Here is a 25,127-nt window from a genome sequence, read left to right on the forward strand (position 1 = left end):
ATGTAAATTGAAGATAGAAATATAAAGCATGCGCACACACTTCACTCACTTCATTAGGTACACTTCTAACCAAATTAATCCAGTATGGTAGCTCTGCTATAAATTCCACCTATTAAGAATCCTCTATATTTTTGCTGATGTTGTCAGTAAGGTGATAATTCTATTGGGGTCATGAGGCTGAGAGTTGCCTGTGATTTTAAATGTAAATGCTGCCTGTGGTGGTGTTTTTATTGCATTCAGTTATGCAGATAGACTAAATGAAGTGGCTTGTGGGTGTATTTGAATATTTTTGGAGGCTTTTTAGTATTTAGTACGACAGTTAAGAGTAAAGCTTGGAGATAGACAGCACCAAATGGCATGGTGCAGATTCAAACCAGAGCCTTTGCAATAGCCCTACAGCTGAACGTAGGGAGCTCAACCAGAACCCTGTGTTTTTAATGTTTAATGTAGATTTCTGAAGGAGTTGCCAAAGGTACCAGTTATACCAACATAACATGCAAAACAGGGATGTTAAACTTGTTTTACACTGTGGGTCACAGACAACACACTTTGATCTTAAGTGGGCCGGACAAGTGAAACCGCACACTTAACCCCTGCGCTAACTTAATATAATGAAAGACGTGCAGTTTGTCAGTATGTCTCTATTTTTCTCCATGATTAAGAAAATGCTGCTGTAGTAAATTAAACTTATCTGCTTATCTTTGGGCTTAAAATGTAAGAAATAAATGTGTAAAATTACAGAAAAGGCTCTGGTAGCTCATTGCACAGACTGTCCAGTAATCTTTTTTCTTTCTTTCCTTCTTTCTTTCTTTTTTTTTTTACTGTGGACCCATTGTGAAAACCAGAAATTCCTCATAAATGTCTTTAGCAGATATTGAAAAAGTGTTATCTTCTCTCATTTACTAATTACTTTCATGTAGCGTGAACCTCCATGGGGGAAGTCTTTATCAGTAACAAAAGCTGTAAAACCAAAAGTACAGTTAAAATTTCAAAACTGGTGCCCTCCTTCATTGAATTGGAGTCTCCCCACAGGTCTTGTGTTTGAACCTCTGAGTAAAAAGATTACCCCGCTATATAACCATGTATCAACATTCCCTTGAATTTATAGCACTTTGGATGGGAGTGGATACTTTACACGTGTATAGTAATAAAGGTACTTGTTATCTAACATCACCGAGGTCCAATAAAATTTCACAACAACCCAAACTCAGACCTTATGCCTTTGAGGCCTGGTCACAAAGCAGCTTGGCTACTGATGATGGATTAGCTGTTTCTGCTGCCTTAAACATTTAGACTTTGAACAAGATTTCTTCTGATATGGCGTGTAATTCAGCTGATTAAATAATGTGTTCTGCCAGCCAAACTGACATACCTGACTTGCTCAATGACAGACTTGGGAGGTCTCAGACCGATGCTTAAGAATGTCAAGTGACAGTCAGTCTTGAAGCATGAATGTCACACTGTCTGTGTGTGAGCTTGATTATTGGGAGTGCCGTCTTTTGAATGGTCATAGGTATGAAAGGTGCATAACATCCATGGGTGTGACAACACAATACTGATAGGTGAAATCCTCCTAGTAACAGCGACAGTACGAGAGGAATGCAGGCTATCCAGACCTGAATTAAAGGTTAAAGCAGTCTGAAGCAAAGATTTTAAAAGACACATTTTTGAAGGAAATACCCTCTCAGCTATGATTATGATTTATCTTTAACTAGCTGAACTTGTCTGCATATTAATGAGCAGCTTGAGAACCCTCAGATTCATTTCCTTAGAGTTCGAGATGTCTCTGCTCTCTTTGCAGTCTTTACAACGTTCAAGTAAAAGATCAACACTGGGTGGCGCTAGAGCTATAATGATAGAAATTATTTTCCAGGTTGCTTAGCTACGTGGAAATATATAAATGTAAGACAAGTTGCTCAAGGCAAAACATGTCCTTAAGATTTACTGTTAGTGAGTCAGAAGAAAACAATAAATATAACCTGTGTTATCAAGATGACTGAAAGAGTTAGTTGTAAATATGACTGTCAATACCAAACAGATAAATGCAGAAGCTACTTTCAGCTGCCCCTTTAGTCACAAAGGGTCACAGGTCTCTTGAATTTTGTAACGTGCAACAACTGCACTATTTAGAAGAAATTCAATCGGAAAAAATCATATAATAATGCAGTGAATGCATTTCACTCTAATCCGAGCAATTTGAACATAAGAGGTTTGAGTCAACATCAGCACTTTCATTCAAGCATAAATGAAGCACATCGATGTGTGCGAGGAACCAATTAATTTCCTCTCCAGTCATGTAGAGAAACACATTAGGAGTCATTAGCTGCCATTAGAAACACAGTCCTACTGGGTTTTAGATCGTTAATATTCTCAATGAATGAAAAGAAACAAAATACGACAGATGCTTGAAAAAGATTACGCACGTTTGAAACTAATTGCTTGAACTTTAAACACCACATTTCATTTCCCAGGATGAATGAAGGCTGACATAATTCTATCCATATAGTTGATTTTGTCAAGGCACATTATGTCAGGTCAATACTGATGATGCTGAGACACTATGATATAAAGAGATCAGAGTTAAAACGTAAAACCTAACAACCTACTTAGACTCTAATAGTAGCCCCATCTCCTATGTGTGTGTGTGTGTGTGTGTGTGTGTGTGTGTGTGTGTGTGTGTGTGTGTGTGTGTGTGTGTGTGTGTATCTGAGGCGGCTGGATATCGTCTCTGTCAGCTCTGCTCATGTTTGTGTCCTATATGGACTTCTACTCTGCCCAGGCATCCCTGCCCCTCCTCCCTGTATTTACTGTAACTGGCCAGAGCTGAGAAAACCAGGGGTTAATAAGGGAGCAGCCTCTGGATGCGACTGCATCTTCAATACCGAATCATGCTCTTTTCATAACCTGCCACGTAGAGACCATTACAACTGCTATGATGCACTTCAAGAGAGCTGCTTTTCACTTCTAATATTTCACATGACAGCTGTGAGAACACAATTCTTCAGGTTTTGTCATGGCAGATGCATGCTGGCACTCTGACACTGATAATCTCTGGATGCTTTCTCGGTTGCTATGAGAAGAGACAGTAGACCTACCTCTCTCTTGTCATTGGGCCACTGCAATACTGTGCAGCCAATAAAGCACCACTAGGGCCTGTGTACCCCTTTGTCATTCTTTCTCACTCTCTCTCCCTAAATAAATGCATCACCCCTCCACATGCACAGACATTTAAAAGGAATGCAGCGAAGCATGTTTGAAACATGACCTGCTAATTGCATCATCCGTTGCTATATCATACATGAAAGTATAAACACCTGTTTCCTTTTCCACCTTATACTGCAGTAGGGTGTTTTTTTGGCCTTTGCTTCCATTTTGATGTTACCCAACACAGTGTTTCTCCTTTTTTCTTTTTCTTTTTTATCTCTCTCCCTGCAGCTCCCCTGCACCCATGTGTCACCCTTTAAAATATCGCCATCACCATCGCAATCTGGGTAATGCATAGCTGACGCACTTCGGTAATGTGCAGCTTTACTCTGAGGCAGTAATGAGAAGATAAAACAATCACACTCAGTGAATAATCCCCCCACAGCAGCACGGTGAAGATCAATTAAGAGGGACGGCAGATCGATAACTGCAGTCCTGGTGCCAGCTAAGGAGAAGTTCAAGAACGTAGATCAAAGGGCAGGGTTCACAGCTACACAGGGTTCACTGTGTAAATGGAGCAATGCTAAACGGAATAGTGCAGCACGCAAAAAAAAAAAAAAAAAATCAAAGCAGTTTTAAAAATATGCAACTCTGTTTTTAAAGGCCACTCTTATTGCGGACAACGATTCCAAGAGCAATCCATCTGTGTATTTGTGTGTGCCAATTTTAGATCAACCTGGGAGGGGCCCTTGCTGTATTGACTTCTACAATTTAAATGTCCACAATCCAACTGTGCACAGTGTTCAAAAAAATAGCCCTGCGGATTTGCCTTTGATCTATGAGGCCGTCCTTAGCCTCGACGATTATTTCTCTGATGTAAAAAAGAAAAGTGAACTACGCATTTGCAGCGATTGTGTAAACAGAGAAGTAATTGATCAGCTAAATCAATGATAGCATCGCTCGGTTCAGACGTATGAAAATATCCCGGCATGCTGGCGACGCAAGGCTCGGCCAGGGAGGGGAGGGATGATGGAGCTAAGATGGCAGCCCAACTGAGGGTGCTGCCTCTCCGGGGTCAAGAAATATTCAAGAAACGAAGCAAAAAACGAAACTCGACAATGCGATTTTTCTAAATGAATGCTTTCGTTTCTGCTTTTTCGCGAGAAATTTCAGTTATGATTTGAGAGGATCATCCTTGGAGTCGAGCACCGTGTTGACGCTGCGGCCGGATCGCAAGACTACACTGGGTTTTTAGCTGCACCACCAGATTGGCTACAATTTGCGCTTATAACCGCTGAGGACCGTGGATGCTCGTTGTTGTTTTTTCGCAGCTCGTAGCGGACAAATGATGTGACATGTGGCGGATACATCGACACGTGGATTGCGTCTGATGGCTAGAGATTATTTGGCTGTGATATCTTTTGTGTGATATATACATATATATGCATTGTTCTGCAAAACGATGATGTGTGCTGCTGCGGCAGCGGCCGCCGGTGGTGGGATTCTGCCCTCCTTATCGCCGTCGATGGGGCTGGGTGTCAGGGTCATTTCTGGAGCAGGAGCCGACCTCTCCACCGTCGGTTCGGGGATGGGTTCTTGCCCGACACCCGGAGTCCAGTCGGATTGTCGGACTCGGTACCAGCTTTTACTCTCAGGACGAGCCCTGGCGGAGAGATACAGACGGATTTATACCACCGCCATCAACGATAAAGAGCAAGGGATAAATCAAGGAAGGTGAGCGGATAAAATGAAATCAAAAATATCGCGGAGGCTGGGCTGTCATTCGTAGGGCTAACCAGGCTAACGAAGCTAAGAGTAACCCTTGCTCAGCGGTGCGTCAGTCAATACCAATGAGCTAACTTCCACGCATATTTCTTATTATATATGGTTTTGGTTGCATCTCATTTTTTGTCACACAAGCGCGTGTTTTAACTACGGGTAGTATTTCAGGAACTCCATAATTTGTTTGCGGGGTTAGCTTGCTAGGTAGCAATTTTGACTTCGACTTCCTTAGCTTATGGGAGCCATCTAAGCTAACGTTACGTTAGTTCACCCTGATGCGAGGGCTTTGCATTCCCGGTGCAAACTGCTTCGGCTATGAACTGACACACTGTGACTAAAATGCAAGCTTTTTCTACTCGAGACATGTCCACTAGAGAAAAACCTCTGTGGGGTGGGTTCGCGTCCAAAACGAGCTAGCCGGCTAGCTGTCATGGGAGTAGTTTGTGATGTTTTGAGTGAGGTGCGATCCGGCTAAATGCAAACATGCGCCCCACTTGTGTAATATATTTGTTTACTTATGTATTTATTTATTAAACTGTCACTTTACTTCATTGTCACCCATTATTACCGGCCAAGTAGTGGTGTTGTGTGTCTAATTAGGCCCAACGGCGTCATTGTGAGCTAGCTATTGGGAGCATCCGACCTTTCACCAGGTTACCTTAACTTAAACCGGTTAAAGGCAGAGGAAAAAAAGTCACGAGGCTGACTTTGGCTTGCTGTGTATTTAAAAAATAAACAACAAATAAAGAAACAAACAAACACAAAACATTAACTGCTTATTGCTACTGTGCTCACACTTGTTTGAAACGTGAGCCGTGTTTGGGTGAGGATGTGTGGGGAATTTGCTGAACTCATTTGCTGTTCTAGCATAAGCGGGTAATACACTTACGTCATTCTAGTAAGTCAGGTTGTAGACTGAATAGCTGGATCATCGCTGCATCCTCCCCTCACAAATCCAATTGCTGTTCTCAGTGTGTACAATGGTTGCTTTAACCAAAGACCAACATAATGCTGAACGCTACTCTGTTTTTATAAACAAATGTTGAATTAATTGGTGTATATGAAGGAGCAGGCAGAAGAAAATCCTCAGTCTGTCTAGTTGGTTGCTCATGTCCTTTTCAACTAACATCTGCCACCAGATGTTTATTTAAAAAGTCATAGGCATGCTCAGTTGGCCTGTTTTGGAAGCTCTTTGGAGAAAGTTGCTAAAAAGGAGTATCTGGATCAGCCTTGATTGAGACCTGATATCATGCTATTTGTATGGTGCTGGAAAGCAATATTCAGCTATGCTATTAAGTTAAAAAAAATAGGACACTTAAAACCTGTAAATATTTTATGCTTTTTTTGTAGTGAGAAACTGTGGTGACTAATTTTAGTGGTGTTTCTATTTCTAGCTTCGTATTACATCTTATTGACAGGTGGATTTGTAAGAGAGACTGGCCACAAAAAGTCACTGCAAAACAGATTTCAGTGACAGCTCAAAGGCATCAAAGGGGAATTTCTGCAGAAACAAACTAGTGCCTATTTTGGGAAGGTTTGATATGAGAGGCAACAGTGAATGTGAATTTCCTGACGCACTTATGGTGGTTAAGCAAGATGAACTGTGCTTATAGATCTCTGCTTTGCTCGCTCTGCAGAGTGAAACAAAAATGAAATCGACACAGCTGTGTGGGACGTTAGAAAGAATTTAAGATTTTGACATTGAAATAGTTTGAAACCTTGCATGAAGAAGAATTGTTTACCTTCCCTCATGTCTGAAGTGTTACTATGTGCTGTCTCTTTAAGTACAATGTTGACCTTTGCTTTAAAAATAAAGTGATCCAGTTGTGCACATTTCATTTTTACACTTCCACCTTTGGATGATAGCTTGAGCAAGCTTCTACATCATTTGAATGTTAACAAGAAGTCCAGAGTTTTTGCTTAAAAAGAGCACAGTTTTGCAAAACTAACGGATCACTGTTTGCTTCCAGGGGAAAGAAGGCATTGAGTAAGAAGAAACTTAAAAGGCGACAGAAGGTCAAGTCAAAAGTCAAATCAAGAACAAAGGTAAGAGGCACTTTAATGTCTAAAAGCTGTTAGGCAATATTAAACTTTGACTTGGACAACCTTTGCTGTACTTGTAAATCCTTAATTCACATTGCGACTACTCAGTAAAAAGTAGTAGGAAATAATCACTCATAACCCTCTCAGTGCTCCTTAAAATATTTAATAAGCATAACACATACTTTATGTATTTCAATTTCTCTCCTCGTGTGAATGAAAACATCAGTTTTATTTCGTAACTGCCATGTTTGCAAACGTGTTGGTATGTCTTTTTAGCTGGCTTGACTCTATTGAAAGAATTGAACAGATTAAGGATGAGATTAAAGGCGAGATTAGCTCCTCTGTTGTCTGGAGGGTATTTGGCACAAACATTGTTTTTCGTTAAGCCGGGGCCGATCGGGCGTCAGTAAGCCCGTCCACACAAGAAGCTGACATGGTGGATAGGCGGAATGAGAGACACATGGGAGTGGCTCTGACTTGTTCATGATGGCCTGTTGCCGAGCAACCTAATGTGTTCCACATCTCCACGGCAACTGTTTCCTGCTTCAGTCTCCTCCTTCCAAAGAGGGATCCTAGCCTGCATCAGATGATGCTGTTGTGTTTCTCTTTCAGGTGGAGACCTTGCAGGGCCAGCATTTGTTAACAAATCCTAAGATTTATACATTTTGACCTTGGACTGCTTATCTTTTTTTGTACTACAAAACCATGAGTTCCTGCAGTCTGCCTTTGGTGCTGTTCAGTCCCTGTCAACTCGACTTAAGTTGTTTTTTTTCTTCCCTTGACTTTTTATTGCATAAAAACAGCATTTTCTTCGCTCAGTTGTAAAGTTGTCCAACTCTTGGTTTCTGTGGTTTTTGTTTGTAACATTTTTTGCTGCCCTCTTGGCCAGGTCACTCCTTAAAAAAAAAGGTGTGAAACTCAGTGAGACCTAATAACAAAATCTGCAATAAGCACAGTCACCTTTGTTTATGTCTCATGTTATTTTTTTTTTATTTTTTTTTTCTCGTGATTGATAGCTTGGTCTCCTTTCATGATTTCCCGTATATTTCTTAGACTTTTTTAAAAATTATGTTTTTGAGGAGCTTACAGGCATAAGCAACAGAGATTAACATGATAGAGAAAAGAGGCTTTACTCTGACTTTTGTCATCTTTCTCCTCAAGTGTTCCAGACAAGCAATCCGGCGTAGAGTGGCCGAGTCAGCTCAGGTTGAATTGCTCACAACGCTATAAGATATTCTGTGTGGTAGGCAAGGCTGGCTGGCAGGGAGGCATAAAAACGTGGGCTGTTACTCTGGCAGTCGTGCTCTGTTTGTATGTGTTGTGCTCACTCTTGCTCTTTCACGCCTCTGACACTCGTGTAGTCAGACAAGAGCGTGGTTTGAAAGATTTTCTCTCCCCCCTCCCTGTCTGCTTCTGTGCTTACAAACGTGAAAGTAGAGTGAGCATAAAGCCAGAGCATAAACACTTATCATCCTAATGAAGAGGATGATGTAATGTCTTGTGTACAGTGAAATGTGTTTTCTGTGTCATTTAGAAAAACTGTCATTATAATACCAACATAATGGTGCAAAATAATACATTGAAAAGAATACTGTCAAACTTGTATAATAATGTCTTATTGAAGACAAACACGGGCAGTGAGCATGAGACATTTCATTCTATGGATTTAAGAGATGTGAGGGCTTTCTAAATTAGTCATGCTATGGCAGATAACGTGATGCTGTCTTTGTACACTGGGAACTCCCCTACCTGTGTCACACACCACAGGTGATGTGGTGTTCTTGCAGCAGTTCTTTTTTTGTGTAAGTAATACTTTAATGATTTCAAAGAAAGGAATGCCTAAAACATCACATCTCAATAGTATATCCTAAGGTTATATTCATATACAACTATTCTGCACTTGCAAGATACAGTTTGGAAATGTCCATAAAGAGCACATTTCCAGTTCAGAATATTCAGACCGTTGCATCTGCAAACTATTTCCAGCTTTCTCAGGTGGTTTGTGAAATAATGCAAGTGCTGGGGAAGGTTAGGCATCTAAAACCTGGATTGAATTCATTTAAAAAAATGAATGAATGAATGAATAAATAAATGTGAAGGAAACAAAGTCTGGGGACTGTTGAGAGTTAATGTGTTTGTCCCAGTCCTCAATTGCATGTACTTTAGTTGCCGCACTAAATAAATGTGACCACTTCCTGTATTTGAACTAATTTTTGACATTGTAGCTGTATGAATGTTTTGATACATGGGAAATGTGAAATAATTTTGACGAATAACATGGCAAATATAATCAATAGCGTCTCTATTTCTGCACGCATTTCAGCAAACGAAGAAGAAATAAATACCACAGCACATTAATGTGCATAAAGAATCAAAATGGAAAGGAAGTGATCAAATGTCACCAGTAGGTGGGGGTAGCTGGGCCATATTATTTGGGTTAATACTGGTTAAAAACAAAGGAGGTTATAAGATGCTATCAGAGCAAAGTAATAATTCCCTAGGCAGGATGACAACACAAGCCCAGACATGTCTGAGAATGAGAGCAGTGCATCAACCTCGAGTGACAATTTAGTACCTAAAAAGGAAGGTATGCCCTTCAACAAAGCACAGTATTTTGCCAAATATCCAATAAAGCTTTTCTACACAGCAAAATCTCCAGTGTTAACACTAGAGTGTCTATATGGGTCCACACCTCTGAGTGTTAAATACAACACTGTTGAGTGTTAAATTAACACTTTTGACAGTGTTATATGTTTAAAAGTAACCTAGTCAGTTTTGAAGATTAACAATGGCTAACACTGAGCAGTGCTGATTTTCTAACACTGGAAAATAACTCCAAATGTTAGAAATATTCCAGTGTTAGAAAATCAGCACTGCTCAGTGTTAGCCATTGTTAATCTTCAAAACTGACTAGGTTACTTTTAAACATATAACACTGTCAAAAGTGTTAATTTAACACTCAACAGTGTTGTATTTAACACTCAGAGGTGTGGACCCATATAGACACTCTAGTGTTAATTTAACACTGGAGATTTTGCTGTGTAGCTAAAGGTGAAAACAACAAACTTGTTTGACCACTTAAGTCAAAAACACACGGTTCAGTATATCCAGGCTCTGAAGGGACGTAAAAGGGGGGATGATAGAACTGGTGATTGACCTAAAAGTAAACTAGTGACTCAATCAAGCGTTGCTGTAGCGCTCCTGTCAAAAGGAAGAGCAAACGTGGATGGAAACTAATGACATGGTTGTGTGGTGGAAAAGGAGGGCTTCAGCAATTAAAAGCTGGGACCAAGAAAAAAAACAGGTGGAAAATATTTTTCAATTTCAGTTTTAATATGTGACAGTATTGCTCAGTTCTTGAATGGTTACAAGGAGATGTCACTTTAGTCATGGTTAAAATAAAATGTTAAGATGCTATCTTACTACTTTTGTGCCTACATTACATTTGGCTTATTCTGTGACACTGCATATAATGCTGTGTCACTACTATTTCTCTGTAATGCTGCTGGCACTTTGAAGCAGTAGATTCACATTTTGAATGAGGTACTCTGTCATCAATCACAGCGGCTCATTGGAAAAGAAGGCTGGAAGATGGCCTTCATTTCATTTGGACTAATAAATGCTACTGCCCTGCAAGCTTCAGTAATCGATAAAATGTTGTCCAGTATTTTCTATATCATCATAAATATAATTATAGCAAAGTTCCTTAAATGTTGAATTTTGAGGCTGTTTCCCATCACTGATCTGTTTATTATAAAAAAGGCTATCAATCTTAATCACAGATTTTTGTAGAAAGTCTATCTAGAGATTTCCTGTTTGACTTCCTCAAAATTGAACAAAAGCAATTCTGCAAATTTTTATTTTTATTTTTAATAAATATTGTAGGCTGAAGCGTCATTGCTCATTTCCTTCTTTGGGGAATGTGCTGACAGAACTAAATACCTCAAATCGAAGATGCTCTTTGAGCTGATGATTGATCTTATTTATGATACTATGTGCAACCAATAGGAAGAAACTGCAGGACAAAGCCAGAAAACGTGATGACAATGATCAGCAAGTATAGCACCACACATTCGATTTAACATGTGTAGTGGAGGCACCTCTGTCTGATTATAAAGTTAGTGCAGTCCTAGAGAGTTGATATTTCTTTTGTTAATGCTTCCTGCATACTTTGCGTTTTTATTCATGTGCAAATAGAGTGAGATTCAGTGCTTTCTTCTGTTGTTCTTAGAAATGGGTCTTAAATAGGCCAGTTTATAATTTGTCCATACAGTTTTAATGGTTTGTACCAGATTTTCACCAAGAGAGTCCAGTAGTCCAGGTAGATGCTTGATACATGGTTCTGTGACTTAAATGTAACATGTGCACTTGAAAGCCACAAACATAGCAGAGGGCTACAAGGTAATGGCCTACAGAATAACCAATGATAAACATTTTGTCTATTCTATGCTCGAGTCTGAGTAAAGAGGTACGTGGTCTCTCTGAACATTCAGTTATTACTGGATGGTGATAATTTTTTTTTAATTTTTTAATTTTTTAAATAAATTTGTTTAAATCTGTTAGCATGGGAGTGGAGACCAGCAGGGCCTCTGTGAAAGCCTCTCCTCTGGAAGATGGCGCTTTTATTCTTGTTTTCCTTAATTTTTTTATTTATTTATTTATTTTTCCCATAAAGCCAGCAAGCAAAAATGTGAGGCTTTCCTTAAGTGCAGTCAAGGGCTGTGTACCAACCTTTTCAAAGCTTTTAGATGGCACTGAATAGAAACGGAAGAAACTTAATTGAGGAGTGTGTTTGGGTCACGGGTAGTTGTGGTTTGAAAGTTAGAAGAAAAATACAAAATGAAAGCAGCATGGTGAGTTTTGCATGCTTGACTCTGCAGTTGTTTATGATCACGTTTTAATGGTGTCACTTTTGATTATGTTTCTGGTTATTTGACAAGTTTAAATTGGGAACGGTCAGCACAGAGAAACCTGTCACATGCAGTTCATCGTGAGGAGGACCATGTTTCAGGCTCTAACAAACAAACAGAACAAATGTAGCGTAACATTTCTGAAATCGCTGATTGAGACATTTCACCCTAATCACAAATGTAAATCACTGGTAGGTAGGCTTGGATGTCTAGCAGACAGAGGTGATCTGTCAAAAGACCAGGGACGTGGTATAAAACCTGATTAATGGGTTAGCAAGGTATGCTGAACTTCATGTCAGAGTTTACATTGTTGGAAGTAGCTGAAGATAGCTCTCACTTAATCTGGCTAGATCACCATGGTAACTGATGGTGGACACATAACCTGGTTTAAAATTCACAGCTTATTTTTATTTTTTCCGTCTTTCTGATCAAATGCTACATCAAAGACCACCTTTTAGCACGTACAGATTCTTGAGTTAAAAAGCTCGAGTTAAAACAGACAGCTAGAGTACATCTGTTAGGAAATTCATGATGCTATGGACTAAAAGTCAGGATACCTTGTCTTCAATTTATCTTTCATCTGTGGTCCATGACTTCTTGTTGCTCAGTAAAGGGTTGGTTGCAGTAGCTTAGGACTGCTAATGTATTGCAAACATATATGGAAATTCTATACCACTCTCCATGATGGTGCTCTCCACACTGCTCTCTCAAATGGCATGAAATGATGAGTAATGCTTCTGAAAAATTTAATTTATCATTATACTGCTGCGGCTCTTGTAGTGATGGTGTAAAAAGCTATTTTGGTGAAGTGTGCTGCATGTGAACCCACAATATTGAGTTTGGCTGCTACTTCAAATATGTCTCAAAGCCTAGTGCTGTCATCCAGAGATGAGCTGCAGAAGTAACAGTTAAAAATTAAATAAAAGCTACTGCAATCTGTCTGTAGCGATCAGAACGTATTGTTTTGATCATATAAATCATTTTTATTCACATAATTGATACATGATATAACCACATTTTTTTTGTTCCCCCTTCTTTTTTTGTACTTAAGAACATTTATAAAGTAACAAACCATTAGGCACGAATTTATGTTGTAATTTAAGTACCTGTTTGCACTTCAGATTTTGGTTTCTTTTATCTAGCATTAACTCCAAATCTTTGAATTACATTTAATCCGATGACCATCTAGTCTAATAATGTCTTCATGCTTATTAATATAGGGTTGAAGCTTGAACGGTTTGGAAGCAAGACACAAAAAAATTGTATAAATATTAATCAAACAATAAATGTCTTGGTATCCAGTTCTTGTAGAGACGGGCCAAAACTGCTGAGCTTCTTGCATTAAACCCTCAGCTTCAGCTTGCAGGATTTTGATGTACCTTACCCTTCGGTTTTTACTTTATCTCCTCAGAAATCATATTTTCCTTGCTTCATGGGTTGTTACAGTCTTCTGTGTTCTAAAAGGCTTTAAGTGCTCTGTGCAGACAATGTGCTCCTTTGTAAATACTGCACAGTCCCTTGGTCACAAGAGGCTAGGTAGGAGAGCAGGAGACATAAGTGTTAGATGAGGGCTGGAGGCTGATTTGAGCTGAAAATGAATGACCTTTCTTCCCAAATAGATGACATCACCCTCTGTGACTGTGATGCCAAAAGCGCAACACTGGGAGAGAGGGACAATCGATCAATGTGATTCTCTAGAGGTTGCCTCAGGACTGTAGATCAAAATGCTTTGCTTGGTGGGATGGTGAAAGCTTATCAGTTAGTTTATCAAGTTTCTCTGTGAGCTGTAGTTTCTCCAGTGATTATTTGGATTGGAGTCCTTAAGCTTTGATGTAATGATTAGGATGCAAATTCTCCCTGTTGACTGGTCCAACTCGTTTACATCAGTGATGGCTGACTTGATATTACAAACAGCACTTAGTGTAACACAATTAAACAACATGCAAGAGGCACCATCAGCAAGACTTCTCTAAAATGTCTTTTTGTTTCTAATCCCAGTAGGCATGGGTAGAGATTGTAGACTGTTTGCCTGTTCAGTGTTAATAATTGAACCTTTTAATTATAATTGTGTAACATAATGAGGATTTTTAAAAATATTTTTAATTGAAGAATTATCTGCTTTAAATTTCTCACCTCACTGCACAACAGTGATGATTTACGTTTATTATTATCTTTTTATTTATTTTTTTAGAAATAACTTGGCCATGCCAGCTTATTTCATTTGTCGTCTGTCTCTTGAGTGCCTTTTAAAACTTTTTTGTTGCAAAGACATCCTTAAGCATTTTTTCAGTTTAACTTTTAAGTTCAGCTCGAACTAAGTGGACTAAAGGACACGTTTGCACACTTTTTATGCAGAATATTGTGTAATTAATTTTGCAACCGCGAAAATGGTCTTGAGCGGTTCTTGAAATTGGGAAATGCTCACCTAGTCTGTACAAAGCAAGTGTCCTCAGGAGTCTGAAGCAAAATGAAGAGTTCTTTAGTTTCACAGTCACCACGTGAGAGGACAGTGATGGAACTAACCGTGTTAATGTGGTGTTCAGCAGACGTCTTACACTCCCAATTTATTTTGGTTATATAATTTTGTTTCAACTTGAATGTAACAGAAAACATCTGCACAGAGTCCCTGAGGTGTAGATTTCGGGAGATTTTCTCTGAGGGATTCTTACCTCATTTGTTGTGGTCAGTAGGCAATGTGCTTTAGAAGTGGGGAGGGTATCGTCAGTGGGCCAAATTAAATTCCTTCTAAAGTAACTGAGTCATGAGGTACACAAAGGAGGAATGGATTACCTACTTGTCAATGTACAGCAGTTATTTTACTGTACCAAAGTGTATTGAATTTTACTATAAATATTGATGTTACAGTTTACAAATGTGGTTTATAATGAGGATTTTCTAACCGACCCTCCTCACTCTTGTTTCCACACAGGCCGAGAGTCTAGATGGAGCACTCTGCGTGCCAGACATCAAGCTACACAGCAACCCTTCTGCATTCAATGTCTACTGCAACGTGCGGCACTGTGTGCTGGACTGGCAGCAAAGAGAGGCCTCCCTGGCGCTGGCCTCCAGGAGCTCGGTACAGAGCGGCGACTCAGACAGCGAGGAGGAGGAGGAGTACCGCGAACCAGCCGTGAAGCTGCCAAAGGTATAAGCAGGGAAGAGAAATATCAGCTGCTTATGTTGTTGTTAGCTGCACTTCCTACTAAAGCGAGCCAGCGTATTCTTTTGATGGATCTGTGAGATCCTTTAGGGCTTATCGTTTTTATTGTCATAATTGAGGTTTGTGTTACCAGAGATTTCAAACAACCCCCACCCCAAATCCTGTGAGGCTTCCCCAACTATGTCCTTTTCTCCATGTGCCTGTTAGAAAATAAATTCACTCTGAGCCCCTGCTGTTGCCGGGCTGACATTTACACCTGGGAGCAAATTTTACAGTTTGATTTCTAATAAAACTGTCTAAATTAGTTTTCTAAATCTGCATGACAGAAAATTTTTGCTCAATGAAAATACTTGCATCTTATGAATACTGAGTGCTGCTGCTCCCTCGTTCACAGCATTTTTGGATTTGACTTTTTTTTTTTATTACTATTATTTTTATTTATTTTTAAAAACCAGATGCCCATCATGATGCAATCCTCTCAGGGATTTGTCTCCTTCTGGTCCCGATCTAGTGATCTTTCACTCTTTGTTTCACACTTCATTGTTTAAAAATAATCCTGACTAATCAGTTTTGTTAAGATAAATGTTGTTTTATCATTGATACCTATGAAATGATTGGTATTGATGATATATTTGCCAATTTGATCTTTAATTTCAGCTCAATAACAGTGGCTAACAAACACTGTGATCGTAAGCCTCAGTGAAGTCTCAGCTACAAAAATCTTGAAAGTCTTTTAAAAAATATTATGTGTTGTGCAATTTTCCATTATTTTTTTCGTGCTGTGCCATTTGTATCCTCCTGTACATTTAAAAAAAATCCATCATACTATATTCGTTACACTGATTTTAAGCTTTCACAAAACAAGTTCTTCAATGAGACAAGAAAGGACATTTGAATCATTATGTGATTCACTAACAAGCAGTTCTGAGAGGGGAATGCTGAATGCCTTCCACTCTTCTCCACATAGCCAAGTAGGTCTGTCATTATACAAAATCTAAGTCCTTCGTAGTCCTCTGCATGCTGTGGGGCCCTGATCAGATGTAGTGGCATTGACTGTAAACATCCACTTCAAACCTTTTAGGGCATGTTCATCTGTTTATTGTAAAATATATAAAAGAAAACAATTTTACTTGGAGTGCGTTGTTGATTAGCTCATAGAAACTGTGTTCCTTTGGTGTATCTGCAGATCATTGGCATTGGCCTGTGTGGGGTTTTTGAGCTGATAAAAGAGACTCGGTTCTCTCACCCTCTGCTGTGCCTGCGTAGCCTGCAGGCCTTGCTGGACATGCTGCAGGGACAACAGCCTGAGGGCTTCCAGACTGAGCCACCTGATGTGTTAGGTAAAGCAGTATGTGTACTGTCTAATGCATTCCAATGTAATTAGCATATTGTATTTGAAGTATAAAATGCTTATTTTTATGTTGAATCTACCAAATATATAACGTTTGCCGTTATTACTTTGTTCAGCCATCTTTAGATATTACACTTTAATTGTTTCCTCAGATGGCCAACCTTCCAACCATTTGTTTTGCTTTGCCAGAGTCTCTTTTCCAGTTGTTGTTGGAGACCACGGTTCGGAGCACAGGACCCAATGACCCAACGGGACAGGCCATCACTGCGCTGTCCTGTGCCTGCCTCTTCAGTCTGGTGGTGGCCTGGGGAGACACGGGGAAGATCCTCCAGGCAGTTTCTGCCATTCTTACAAATAATGGCAGTCATGCCTGCCAGACAATACAGGTAAGCAACTAATTCAAACAAATTTGACTGATTGTACATGTGTGTCTTAACTCTTTTTACATGTCTACGATTCATTTTCGAAATCAAAGACAATGTAAGAAGAGTGTCAGTCCACTCTAGTCTTTGTACTTTTTTGTTATGCGCTTCTAGAACAAGTACCTTCTGAGATTTCACAATATTTAAATGATTATCTGTTTTTTTTTTAAATCTCAGTCAAATGTCTTGGAAGTAGACATTTATGTGATCCTCTTTGGTTAAGCACAAGCTGGAATCTGTTGAATATGATCTTTTCAGTATCTAAACATTTTCCACCAGTACATGTAACCCTTCTCTCATGTGCTCCATATTGGTGAACATGTTTTTGATTACCAAAGTGCATGCTGAAGTGGATAAAGTAACCTGGCTCCATGCGTTTCTCAGTGCAGGGAGACTCAGGGCAGTGTCTGGACAGCACAAATTGAGTTTTGGAAAATGTCAGGCTGCTCTGATCTCCTGTTTGATTATTTTACCCTGACTGCATTCTTCCGCCAATTAGGCGTTCTTCTGTTTGCTTCTGTCCATAGCTTGTCTTTTGCACTGTTTTTTTTTCCTCTGCTCTATACCAAGCTGTTCTTTCGAATTCTTTGCCAAGTTGAACAGCAAGTGCTAATAAGTGGAAAGGGTTGGTGACTGAAAACATACTTCTCCTTTTCCTGCATTTGGATGCAATTTCCACATGTGATTGAGGCATAGCGGGACTTGTAGGCTCACACATTTTATCCTATATAAACACTGGGCTGTTTTTGTTTTTCCCCTTCTTTGCTTATCTTTTATGTATTAACTGGATTATGATTCATCACAATGGCAGTCAGGCTTTTTGGGAAATGTGGGTCTGCGCCTGTCTATGTTCTGTTTCTTTTTTTCCTTTTGTGTTTGTTTGCTTTTGTGTTAACAGTAAGATCAGAAGTATGTGTAATGGCTGCCATGGGAGATTGTGTGAAAATGCCACAGACAAAAAAATGTACAGGAAACTTCAAGTTTTCCTCCTTGTCTTCCTAAATCTCACCAGGTTCCCACCATACTGAACGCGTTACAGAGGAGTGTACAGGCTGTTCTGGTGGGAAAGATTCAGATCCAGGATTGGTTTGGAAATGGCATCAAACGTGCAGCCTTGATGAACAAGTGGGTCCTGAAGGAGGTGACCATTGATGAAGATGAGCGCTGCCTCCTGCAGACTGATGGTTCCTTCCTGTATTTGCTCTGCAAGGATGGACTCTACAAAGTGGGCTCTGGATACAGCGGCACTGTCAGGGTGCGTAGCAAGAGCTGCATATCAGCTTTGCGCAGTTATATTGCTTGAATTTTTCAAAAGCTTTCTGCGGCGTCAGAAAGTGACTTTGCTTCAAAAAACTTCAAAATTTTATTTTATTTTTTTTAAATACCCAGTTTATGGAAAAAAATTTGTTTGGAGCAACATGGTTTTTCTTCCAACTTTGTTACGACAGTGGTTTAAAAGTGAAAATTAAGATCATTTTCATTATTCATCAAATAAACCTTTTTTGTTTTCTATGACTTTATTTAAGGCTTGTAACTGTTTGTTTTTGTCTTCTCGTGTGTATTCAATTCCTCACAGGGCCACGTGTACAACTCCACGTCTCGAATCAGAAACCGAAAGGAGAAAAGATCCTGGCTGGGCTTTGCTCAGGTGAGTAATGCAAATATTGACATGTACACATTTTTCTTACATTTTGTTGAATAAGAATAAAGAAAACGTTGAAATATGTGTACGTGTGTGTATGTATGTATGTATTTATATACACATGTGTATATTTGTACGTATACACGTGTATATAAACACGATTAGAGCTAGTCATTGACTTCATTGATCATCTGCGTTTTGTCTTCAGGGGTATTTGTTGTATCGGGACACAAGTAACCACAGTATGTCGGCCCTGAAGATCAACCCTGAGACTCTGGAGCATGAGGGGACGGTTGCAATGCCAGGTGATTTATTGACTTGTATTTAAACACCTCAATTAGGCATTAAATTTTCAGTGAACAAAATATCAGGTATATTAACCATCACATTGAATTTTGCAGGTCAGCATTCAGATGGACAGAACATCATCTTCACTGATGGAGAATATATTAACCAGATTGCAGCCTGCAAAGATGTAAGTTTAGTGTTCCTGCTAAAGCCCATCAGTATTCAGTATTACAGTAACACACTTCATCTTTTTTAGACTCTTAGAAGAATGTGGTGAACTTAAAAACTGAAACTGATTCAGTATGCAAAATCTATGTTTTTCCTGCATGTTTAACTAAACCCTGAAGAAGCTAGCTGTGCATCTGTACTGCTCAGTCTGCTGTAAACACAGGGGAGAGAGCTGGCTTTATTATGCACCCACTTCCTTTTTAATTCTAATGAAATTGTAGTTTTGAATTTTGAATTAAGATAGTTGCAAATTTCTTCACATTAATATAAATCTATAGGCATGGTAAAAGGCTTTCGGTGCAGGAAGCTATCTGGTTTCCATTTGTAGTTTGCTTATAGTCCACGGTCAATAGACAAATTATGTTTGAACAGGCTTAGATTGTCCATTAACATGACAAGGCAGAGAGGCAGCGTATTTCGCCTAAATGCAGTTGTGAAATCATCTGTCAAACAACGATTTAGGTTTAAGCCTTTGAAATTTATCTGCTTTCATTAACGGTGACTGGCAGATGGAACAGGAAGTCTTGCCCTACTCATCTGATGACTACACAGGAAGCATCAAGAAATTTGCTGTTGACAACAGAAGCAACTGCTGGATTTATGGCCCTGCATTTATAGCCATTTGCATAGCTTTTAGGCTCTGCAGAAAGCAGGATTAAGGAATTCAACCAATGCAGAGGCCAGCAGTGATGATGCTATATGTAGGCTGACTGAAAATTAGTTGAAACATTTGCAAACGGAAAAACAGCAGCTTTCGCTATGGCGTGCGATCAGATATCAAGAATACATTAAAAGAAGAAAAAAAACGGTGGCTGCTGTGGACGGTATATGTTGTTTGGTTTGCTCTGCATAGTATCTATGGATTACCAGTGGAGTACCATGCTTGGACCTTGAAGTTCCCAGATTCAAAAAAACAAGTCGCTGACTCGCTCAGAGAAGCACTTCTTTCATTAGTACCTACTTGGATCGGCTCAGCGTGTTTTCCATTGCAATTGAGTACAACCTAAGTGTGTGGGGTCGTTATAACAACACGGCCAAGCATCCCGTGACATAATTTGTATGTGACATGAACGCTACAACAAAAGCGGACATCAAGGCAATGGTAGATGTGCTGATCAGTCTGACGTCACATTTTCGGATTGCTTTCAGGTACTAAAAAAAGTACCTGGTACCAGATATTACCACTTAATGGAAAACCTTAAAACCTGTGTCAGTCCGTACCAAGCCGCCCCAAGTAGGTACAAATGGAAAAAGGGCTATACAGAGAATTGTTTTGCTTCTCTTTTGAATTGTCAAACTTGAATTGAATGGGGAAAGATGGCCACTTAATACCAGCTGGTATGAATTCTCATAGTGACAAATCATTTTTACACGCACTTGTGCAATGACATCCTTACCTTCTTAACAGTGCTATCTGTTTAGTTTCCTTTTGTTAGTTAAAATGAGGTTAACTTTTCAACTTGACTGGACCAGTGAGGCATCTGTCCCTCCCTCACTCCAACAAGACTCTCAGCTGATCACCAGCTGTGCCGTACAGGGGGTCCAGCTGTGTTTGTGTGCGTTGTGTATATGTGGGTGTGGCAGTGAGGCAAATGGCACCACATGTGGGTATTCTCTGGAGAGCTTAATCTCTCAAGCAGTTATCTGCATAAGCACTCTGTAATGTGAGTGGGGGAGGGGAGTCTCTGAAATCCATATATCTGCCATTGCAGCAAGGCTGTTTCTACACTAATCAAAGAGGGTGGAGTACCGCATGGGGCTCAGAAGCTATATGCATTTATAGTGATCAGCCAGCAGCTTAAACCACCTATAGTTGGAGTTTAATGATTTGAGGCCCATGTGCTCTGCTCTGTGGAAATTAAAGCACATTAGATGAGTCTGTCATTATCACCACGCAGTGAAAACCAGAATAGTCCCACGTCCCAGCATCCACCCCTCAGTTATATCCCTGTTATCTTATAATTATTTCCTCGAGGTCTTCCCATTTTTACTGTTTTCTTTTCTGTAAATCGTCACGGCCATAGTCATATGTCCTGCGCTCTGCCATGAATCAATGTGACCAATCAGCGTGTCACGCCCTACACCATGCTATTAATATTGTCACTGAAGGGGTTTTCAGTACTTCTCTCCACTAATTTATATATAAAACACAATTCTGAGTTGATTAATAAGTAGAACCTGTGAAGAACGGACAAGATTTTTTGCACCTAAAACTTTTTGTTTTCTGTTTGTAGTCCAAAATCTATTGACTTTATTTGAGAGGGCTTTGGCTGCATACATGTAAACAGCTATCATGAAAAGCAAAAGAGTGATTGAATGTGCTTTAATATATACAATGTTGAGCAGATGGAGACAGAAGCTTTGGGCTGGATGTCCACACTAAAAGCCCCCAAAATATTGTCCGTTATCCCCAGAGGCTAAGTCAGCAGACTAGCTAATAAGTTGTAATGAATGAGTAATTGATTCTTGATGCAGTTCATTAGTTAATCACTTTGGGTTTGACACATTGTAATGATTGGAGCAGGGATGCATTTTCTTTAAACAGAAGTGTCTTTTGTTAAATGGGCCTGGACCATACGTGACACTGTTGCAGTGTTGTGCCATGAAGCTAAGCTGTGTTCTTTCCTGCAGGATGGTTTTGTAGTACGGATCTATACTATGAGTTCAGACCCGGCCCTGCAGCAGGAACTGCAGCTTAAGCTGGCAAGGAAATGTCTGCACGCTTGTGGCATCTCTCTTTTTGACCTCGAGAAGGATCTGCACATCATCAGTAAGTGATGCAAAATACAGATAATATGTGTAATAAAGCTTCGCATGCTTTTGTATACCTGCTGAAAGCATTCTGCAGTATACTTGTGTTTGCAAGGTTGCAAATGTGTCAAAAATTGCTCACAACTTAATGGGATTTTTTTTTTTTTTTTTTTTTTTAAATGGTGCACAGTACTTCCAATCCTGTCCCCTTGTGTTTTTGGCTCTAAATACTATGTTCTTCTCTCAGGCACAGGCTTTGATGAAGAGGCAGCATTGCTTGGAGCAGGCAGGGAGTTTGCTCTGATGAAAACTGCCTCGGGAAAGGTGAGACTGGTGGTGTGTCTGAAATGTTTAACAAAAATGAATGTTGGAACAGCTTCAGCTGCTGAGCTTAAGAGCTTTTGTCTTGCCAATGACAGACCAGGCACTTTGAAGGGTGAACCTGTGGTGGGGGAAGGACTCAGTTGTGTTTCTGCTTGTTTGACTGCATTAAGCCCATCGTACAATTTAACATTCCTGCAGTTTATAACATCTGTACATAGTTAGCCTTAGTCAGATTTTCCAACATCAAGCTGCACAAAAGCCTAATAAGACAGACCTTTATGTTTAGGAAATGTTTGCTAGCCCTCTTAGCTAAATTATCTTTAAATAATACAAAATTACAGAGGTATTTTTATGTCTTAATGTCTGCCTTCTTTGTGCTGTCAGGACACAGCCTTTATTAGTGGTTATAGGCAGGCTGAGCTAAAAAGCTTCTGAACTGGTGTTCCTGTATTTCAGCCAGCTATGCAGTCAGTCTCGCCCTACAGTACAATGTCAGCAACTTCAGGGAGGCACAACAAGGCAGACTGGAAGAGAAGCTTCCTATAGTTTTTGAATTTATATAAGAGTAGAATCAACAGGTGTTATCAAAAATGTCGATACAAGTAATTAAGTGATCAGAGGTTTACAATACTCTCTTGTATAATAAGATGAGAATGCTAACTATGAATGTGGTTTGGGGTGTGTGATTGTTTGTGCCTTTTTATTTTTTGTAGGTGTGGCACAGTGTGCTTCTCTTCTGCAGTAGATAGCAGTCTGGGGTAGTTGTGTGTTACACATTCCTTTGTCTGTGTAGAGACCTAAACTCACAACGCGTTTTATCTGCATATTACCCAGAGTGGATGGGTACAATGGGAACAGATGAATTTTATCCATAAGAAAGTATAAGCATTTAACTCATGACCCAGATTGGGTATGCTTAATGCATGCTACTGTTCTCTCAAATGCTACTGGAGGTAGTGGAGTTGTTTCCAAAGTGAGTGCCGGATAATCTGAGTCATAAAAATTCTTTTGCATACCACACCAGACTTTGTACATATATGACTAAAAGCTCTTGTATTTGAATTGGCAGCATACACACAAACTAACTTTAGTATAAGAGCCTCAGACTAACATTTTGTAATCCTAAATTTTCAGTTTTCAGTCTTTTTGCATGTGTTTAAATGAGTCTCCTTGTGTTTTATTTTAGATCTACTATACAGGAAAATACCAGAGTCTGGGTATAAAACAGGGTGGCCCATCAGCAGGGAAATGGGTGGAATTGCCCGTTACGAAATCTCCGAAGATTGTCCAGTTCTCAGTCGGCCATGATGGCTCTCATGCGCTGCTAGTGGCTGAAGATGGAAGTGTATTCTTCACAGGGTCTGCCAGCAAAGGGGAAGATGGAGAATCTAGTGAGATGACTGTTTTCAAACATTCACCTTGTTAAAACCGGAATGAAAGCCAACTTGGCTGAGAAGCTAAATGTGATGTCTGTTGTGTTCTTTTTTTCAGCTAAAAGTCGTAGACAGCCCAAGCCGTACAAGCCCAAGAAGATGATCAAACTGGAGACCAAGACAGCCTTGTACACAGCATGCAACAATGGCAGCAGCAGCATTGTCACCAAGGATGGAGAACTCTACATGTTTGGCAAAGATGCTATATACAGTGACAGCACCTGTGAGTTGACAGAAACGGAGCATAGATATTTCAACATTTCCTTGTCTGGTCTAATCAACGCTCTACAATAATTAAAATTTGTGTCCAAAAGAATTGCTCATTCTCTAAAATCTTTATTTTCAATATTATTTTCCTCTCTACAGGTCAGGTGACAGACCTCAAAGGTCATTTTGTGACTCAGGTTGCCATGGGTAAGGCTCACACATGTGTTCTGACCAAAAACGGTGAAGTGTGGACGTTTGGGGTGAATAACAAAGGCCAGTGTGGTAGAGACACCGGAGCCATGAGCCAGGCAGGAAAAGGTGAGAAGATGGACAAACGCACACAGACAGATAAACATAATAAAATCACTCAATTTGAGTTTTCCATTTAAGTACTCTTTTAAATTCTGATCGATCTGATGATTTTCTTTTTTGTGGACATATCTGTTGTAGCATTTGGTGTTGAGAACATGGCCACAGCCATGGATGAGGACCTAGAGGATGAGTTGGAGGAGAAGGAAGAGAAGAGCATGATGTGCCAGCCAGGCATGCACAAGTGGAAATTGGACCAGTGCATGGTTTGCACAGTGTGTGGAGACTGCACTGGCTACGGTGCCAGTTGTGTCAGTAGTGGACGACCAGACAGAGTGCCGGGAGGGTAAGAGACTTATGTCAGGACAGCATCTGTGTTCTTAGGAACAAAAAAAAATACTCATGACTGATGGGATCTTTTTAACTGCATTTAAAAAAAAAAAAAAAAAAAAAAAAAAAAAAAAGTGATATGAATATCTGTTTTGTTTGTTTACTTTGAACCAGTATCTGTGGCTGTGGATCTGGAGAGTCTGGCTGCTCAGCGTGTGGCTGTTGCAAAGCCTGTGCCAGGGAGCTCGATGGTCAGGAGGCCAGGCAGAGAGGCATCTTTGACGCTGTGAAGGAGATGATTCCATTGGACCTGTTGTTAGGTATGCTAAATGATATCTTCCAGCATATTACTTAAAGCCCAGATTTTAATCGTGTTGGCGCAGTGACAAATGCAAGGAGCTAGCCAAAGAACTGCCCATGCTATTTTGGTTCATGTTAGTGTAAAAGTGCAAAGGGAGTGGGCAATGAAATATTCAAGTAAGGATTAAAAAAAAAAAAAAAAAGGACTCTCTGCGTGCCACATATCTCGTCGTTCTGAAATTGCTCTGCCAATCACAGTGAGAAATAAAGAAACTGTATTTCCAAGAAGTCCTTGAGTCATCTGCATGGTTTACACCTGCATTTGGGAGAGCAACAGTGGCACGCAGCATTGTTAAGCTGCAGGATATAACATTTCCCGCATAAACAGGAGAACACGAAGTTACATGGACTGCTGAGAGTAGAGGTATATGTGGTTATTCTGTGGCATCCAGTCGTGGTAAATACAGAGGATGGCGGTGCATAACAGCACTACCCTCTGGTCT

General features: G+C 39.9%; 1 protein-coding gene across 19 annotated transcripts in view; it reads left to right on the top strand.

Annotated features, from left to right (window-relative positions):
* Window positions 1–4,141: 4,141 nt before the first annotated feature.
* mycbp2 (MYC binding protein 2) overlaps window positions 4,142–25,127 on the top strand; it is a 61,951-nt gene continuing 40,965 nt past the window's right edge. For all 19 annotated transcript variants that reach the window (XM_084908478.1, XM_084908459.1, XM_084908463.1 and 16 more), the window contains exons 1-16: window positions 4,142–4,878; window positions 6,897–6,972; window positions 14,809–15,024; window positions 16,226–16,379; window positions 16,580–16,776; window positions 17,825–18,067; window positions 18,389–18,460; window positions 18,663–18,759; window positions 18,856–18,929; window positions 21,602–21,740; window positions 21,969–22,045; window positions 23,232–23,436; window positions 23,537–23,701; window positions 23,845–24,003; window positions 24,136–24,340; window positions 24,499–24,644. In XM_084908478.1, coding sequence (XP_084764604.1) covers window positions 4,607–4,878; window positions 6,897–6,972; window positions 14,809–15,024; window positions 16,226–16,379; window positions 16,580–16,776; window positions 17,825–18,067; window positions 18,389–18,460; window positions 18,663–18,759; window positions 18,856–18,929; window positions 21,602–21,740; window positions 21,969–22,045; window positions 23,232–23,436; window positions 23,537–23,701; window positions 23,845–24,003; window positions 24,136–24,340; window positions 24,499–24,644 — 2,497 coding nt within the window. In that variant the 5' untranslated portion in view covers window positions 4,142–4,606. The remainder of the gene's footprint in view (window positions 4,879–6,896; window positions 6,973–14,808; window positions 15,025–16,225; window positions 16,380–16,579; window positions 16,777–17,824; window positions 18,068–18,388; window positions 18,461–18,662; window positions 18,760–18,855; window positions 18,930–21,601; window positions 21,741–21,968; window positions 22,046–23,231; window positions 23,437–23,536; window positions 23,702–23,844; window positions 24,004–24,135; window positions 24,341–24,498; window positions 24,645–25,127) is intronic.

This window comes from Perissodus microlepis, chromosome 16 (genome assembly GCF_051167445.1).
Source record: "Perissodus microlepis isolate ML-2025 ecotype Zambia chromosome 16, ASM5116744v1, whole genome shotgun sequence".
NCBI classification, from domain to species: domain Eukaryota; kingdom Metazoa; phylum Chordata; class Actinopteri; order Cichliformes; family Cichlidae; genus Perissodus; species Perissodus microlepis.